The 5778-nt window shown below is 33.0% G+C and overlaps 1 protein-coding gene across 1 annotated transcript in view; it reads left to right on the top strand.

The window, feature by feature from the left end:
• Positions 1–5778, top strand: part of LOC111629899 (vacuolar protein sorting-associated protein 26B-like) — a 69139-nt gene that overhangs the window by 41388 nt on the left and 21973 nt on the right. Inside the window, exons 5-6 of the mRNA XM_023373827.1 lie at positions 3325–3489; positions 3580–3755. Coding sequence (XP_023229595.1) covers positions 3325–3489; positions 3580–3755 — 341 coding nt within the window. The remainder of the gene's footprint in view (positions 1–3324; positions 3490–3579; positions 3756–5778) is intronic.

Genomic DNA, 5778 nt, shown 5'->3' on the forward strand with positions numbered 1-5778 from the left:
TGTTGGGATTGTCACCTGTGGACATTTTAAACTGTTTTACATATTCGTGCAGAGGCATAGCCTCTAAAGAAAGGTTGTCTCTGCAATGGAAATAGTTGTTCCTGGTGATTAGACATGGCAAGTAAACTTGGACTCGTATCCAGATGAATTTTATATTTTATTAAAATGTAATTCTGCCAGCCCATTTCTACAAACAAATTTATAACGATGTCTGAAATGTTATTAATTTAATACACTTAAGTACTTAATGAAGACTAAACGTAACAAAAAATTGCATCTAAAATAGTACAGTAGAAGCCGTTTTTCCAGTTAAGCCTTAATCCTCTCCGTCTCTCCCCGTGGGGGAATTTCAATAAATTCCTTCATAGTGTGCATTCCCATGGCATACCCTACTAAAACGCAGATAAAAAGCAAAAAATTGCATCTAAAATAGTACAGTAGAAGCCATTTTTCCGGTTAAGACTTAATCCTCTCCCTCTCCCCCTGCGGGGGAATTCCGAAAAATCCCTTCTTAGTGAGCGTTTTCATAACATACCCTAACTGTGTACCAAACTTCACCTCTTTAGGTTCAGCGGTTTGCTCTGGGCAATGATGAATCAGTGAATGAGTCAGTCAGTCAGTCAGGACAAGTAATTTTATATATATATATAGATTAGACAAAGAATCAGTTGCTTCATGTAAGCATTTATTATAATAATGATTTTCATAAACTTTATATATTAATTGTATTTTATTATTTTTGCAAAAAATTTGTAAAAAGAATTAGATATTTCTGTGTTTGTTATATATTTGTATCATAATGCCTAATCTTATTGTTAACTTATAACTTTAAATAAACAAGATGTTTTAATTCTTATATGTATTTTCCAAGATATGTTTTTTAAACATTTTTAACATACTTTTAATACAATAGTTTAAATTTAATATAAATACATCATTTCTATGTAGACTCTGCTTATTGTAATCATGGCTCAGTTATCAGTTGTCTAATGCTATCAAAATTAACAGGCCCTAAAACAGAAGTTAAAATGCATTATAAAACTTTATTTATTATCAGGATTCAATTATTGATGTTATTATCTTTGGGTAAATAAGCCTCATGTCTGCCTCAGCATGTAACTGATACATACAATTGTTATCAGTTTTAATCAGACTTTAAATATTAATCATTTTGTTATTTGTTTGCAATAAAATAACTTAAATTGCTGATGTTACACTACCTGTTGTTAAAGTTGGTAAGCAGACTAGTAAAACTGGATGAATTATATATTATTAATTGTTAAAACAATTAAGAATTTTATTAATTATAAAAATATGTCTTTTTATGTTAAAATTAAGTGGAGTAAGTAAACAAGATCATCAATCAGTTATTCTTATCAATTTTAGCAAATCTAAATGATTATAATACTCATTACCATAAAAATTAGCACATCAAGAAGTTGTCATATCACTGCAAAACTTGGCAAGCAGATATAGAAATGTTAGAGTTGTAGCATGATGGTTCATTGTGTAATGCCAGCAGAGGGCATTAAAGTGCATCCCCCTTGGTCTATAAAAAAGCACACAAATATGTCCTGTGTGTAGTTACCTGTTGCAGAGAGATGCTGTGTCACCAGTAATTCTTTTACATTGCAATTGAAGACCATATGAACATTAACCATGTTAGAGAGGGGAAGGATCATCAGGTTGAGGGAAGTCAGATGGTCATCTCACAAAATAGCTTGTTACCTAGTCTGTTTTGACAATACTGTGAGGTGGGTGTTGGAACTACTGGACAAAAGAGAACTCATACACATGGCACCCAGGCTCAGGATGCCCTCAGCAGACCACTAGCCAACTGTATTGTTGTCCATCCAGACACCTTACAGGCTACTATGTCTGTCTATACCATTTTGAGGCATCTGGGAGAGGAACTTTGGTAACTTTAAACAGAAATGACAGTAGGTGGCTATCAATGGCAGCCACCTACTGTCATTTCTGTTTGAAGTGGTGTCACTCCAGATCCAGATGGGATTGAACACAACAGAATGGAACCAGATTGTCTATAGCAGACATGGGCAAATGGGCTCTGAGAGCTGCATGCAGTTCTTGGCATTTTTTTTTTTTAACAATTTTATTTCCACAGTTTTGTGAAAATATGTGTATTAAAAAAAATTCAATATTTGTTTTATAGTATATTTATATTACATAATAAAATCACAGTACAGAACTGCGATACAGAATAAAAAAGTACAGAACTGCAGTTCCCATGCATTTTGCAAACTACATTTCGGCTCCCACTGAACTCTTGCTTGCTCACCCCTGGTCTACAGTAATGAATTCAGATTCAATTTAGGCACTGATGATGGTTGTGTTTGTGTCTAGAGGCCACATGGTAAACGCCTCAATCTTGCCTGTACTTTGGAGTGGCGCACTGTCCTCACAGCTAGTGTAATGGTCTGGTGTGCCATCACATATGACAGACCTCTACTATTGATTCAAGGGGCCATGACATCCCAGCCACATGTGATGCCTCTCATAGCAGGGCTCCCAAGATTCATTTTCCAACAGGACAATGCATGACCACATAGCAAGTGTCACAGGAGTGCCTTTACTATATTGCCACACTTCCCTGTCTCCTGATTTGTTACTGATCAAACATGTCTAGGATGCCAAGTTGGACAGCCTATGAGTTTGGCCAAACTAGAGGACTGCTTGCAGCAACTGTGGGCTGAGATGACAAAGGACACCATTCAGTACCTGTATGCAGTGGTGATATTCAGCGGGTTCGCACAGGTTTGGCTGAACCCGTTGTTAACATTTTCAAAGTTTTCAGAACCTTGTTAAACACATGTAACATTTCTCAATGGTTTGATTCTTTTGAAAATATTAAAATATACGTATTATACTCTGTAACACTACTAAACTAGAGGCTTCCGATGCACTATTTGAGCGAAAAAAAAATTGTTAAGGAAAAATTTTCTGTTAGCGAACCCTTTGTTAAATATTTCGAATGTCATCACTGCCTGTATGTCTCCATGCCTGCCTGCATCACATAACCTATTCATGCTAGAGATGGCCCAACAGGGTATTAGAACCTCCTTTCATTTGTAATTTTTCCTGCAATAAATGATCCTTTTGCTTACATTTTGTAAACACTTATATCATCATTACACTCAAACGTACAATTTTTTTCAATTCCAACAACTCTCTTCCTTAGTGCACTAATTTTTATGGCGATGAGAGTAAGTAAAGTCTACTGTATTCAATGTTTTATTGTTAAAGAAATATTTTCTCTCCTGATTTGCTGTTAATACATTTTTTAAATTTTAAATTATTTTTTAGGTACTTTTTACGTGTGACAATAATCCGTAGGTTATCTGATGTAATCAAAGAAATGGATATTATTGTCCATACTTTGTCTTCATATCCTGAAATGAATTCCTCAATAAAAATGGAAGTTGGAATTGAAGATTGTCTTCACATAGAGTTTGAATATAATAAATCTAAGTAAGATTTTTTTTATCATAACATATATTGAAATTTAAACAACAATTGAGGCTTTTAAAAGAAATTAATTTAAATGATTTTTATTAACAGATATCATCTAAAGGATGTTATTGTGGGAAAAATATACTTTCTTCTTGTTCGAATCAAGATAAAACACATGGAGATAGCTATCATTAAACGTGAATCCACCGGAACAGGTCCAAACATGTTTAATGATAATGAAACAATTGCTAAGTATGAAATTATGGATGGAGCACCTGTAAGAGGTCAGTGGATAAAATTTATCTATATTTAATGTTTTTGCAAATACAGTAATATAGGGTATTTGAAAAATAACTGGAATTTTCCATTAAATTTATTTTGTTACATTTTGAAAAGAAATGTATGTAGCACATATAGGTATCCCTTGTACAACACAGTAATTCTACAACATGGTTTGAAAATTAGGGATCCCCATACAACACTACTTCTGGTTTCACTCTAATATGGTTTTGAAAATTCTCCATATAAAATTTCACAATTTTTAAGTGTAAACTTATTATTTGATACTTTTTTATTCAAGTAAGCATGTATGTTGTCTCAGATTTGCCCATGAATTGTAGAATATTGAAATTTTCAAATTATTTTGTGCTTTTCATCAGGTTTACTTTAATGAAAACTGATAGTGCAATTTTTTTCTTCCTTGTCCTAACTTTCCTCTCAACCAGGTGTCATTGTTGTTGCTTTTAGACTTTAGCCCTTAAGACTGTCACTGTTTTTTTTTATAGATTAATCTTTGTATTTAGTATAGTTTATTTAAACATTTTTAGGTAAGTGGTGCTAAACTTTTTTAATCATAGGTATTACTTACCTACGAATGATTACTTCATTCATAAAAATTACAAATGAAATACAGTGGTATCTCAGTATTTGAACACAAATTCTGGAAAAAAGTCAGTTGGTACTCAACTGAACAAATGTGATCCATTAGAACAAATTTTCAATTAATTGTCATCCAAAAATATTTTGTCATCCAAAAAAATTTATGATATAAATAAAAAATATGAAAATGTTGCTGATACTTCTGATCAAGATCAACAAAAACGCTGAGATGACAAGCTGACTTTGTAAAAATGCCCTCATTTAACTAAAATTGATATTCACACATAATTAAATACTTTTAATTGGGATTGTTAATTAATTAATTATTGATTGGAAATAAATTCTGTTTTTATCATCAGAACTAGGTGCATAGACAGACACTGGGCATTCTACATCATCTTTATTTGGAATATCCTATAGGCCGATATGCGTTTTGGGCATAAGCCCCTCATCTGTCGGCTACATAATAAAACATATCATGAATTTCTCATATTACAAAATGGTTTATATTATAATAGGCTACAACATACCATGACTTCCGGGATTTCTTATAGGTGGTGCTGACACGTACACATTCAGTTTAAAATTACTTATTTACAGTTAAAATACCATTATAGTTTAAAATATATTTACAATTAAAAGTACTATTACAGTTAAAGTTTCTTGACTTAACATCAAACATCTTCCATCACATACTCTTAGTGCCCGTGTTAATGACATTCTATTTAATCTTGTTATCATATTAGCATTTCTTTAAAGAACATTTATACTATAATCTTTCTAATTATTATTACTGTTGTGTTTAGTGGGTTATACTTGGTTGACACCGGTGGCTATATACTATGCCAGACCAGAGTCAAGGCATAGTAACCAAAAACTAAAATTAAATAGGTGTGTCAGTGTCTGTATTCAGGAATTTCCTAACAATATGGCATGTATTCAATATTGTGGCCTTCTGTAGTGTGATGTATGTATTTCTATTCAATTGTAATGTTCCCAGGCTTTTGTTTAGTGTGTGTGGTTTCACACCTGTACAGGAGAGAACTACAGGTACAATAAGCACCCTATCCATCCTCCACAGATGCCTTATTTCCTGGGCGAGTTCTGTGCACTTGCTAATTTTTTCAGTGCATCTGTTTTGTACATTGTGTGTGTTTGGAATGGCTATGTCTATAATGCATGTGATTTTATTGCATTTGTCAATGAGTGTGATGTCTGGTCTGTTGTTGTAAATTGTTTTATCTGTGATTATGGCTCTGTTGTAGTACATTTTGTGCGTGTTGTTTTCCAATACTGTCTGTGGAATATACTTGTAGTATGGTTCGTGGATGTCTGCCAATTTGTGTTTCTTTGCAAGCTCTTGGTGTATTATATTTGCTACTTGATTGTGTCTATGTAAGTAATCTGTCTGTGCCAAGAGCTTGCAAC

This window comes from Centruroides sculpturatus, unplaced genomic scaffold (assembly GCF_000671375.1).
Source record: "Centruroides sculpturatus isolate CEXI.00-Female unplaced genomic scaffold, Cexi_2.0 scaffold528, whole genome shotgun sequence".
Lineage (NCBI taxonomy): Eukaryota > Metazoa > Arthropoda > Arachnida > Scorpiones > Buthidae > Centruroides > Centruroides sculpturatus.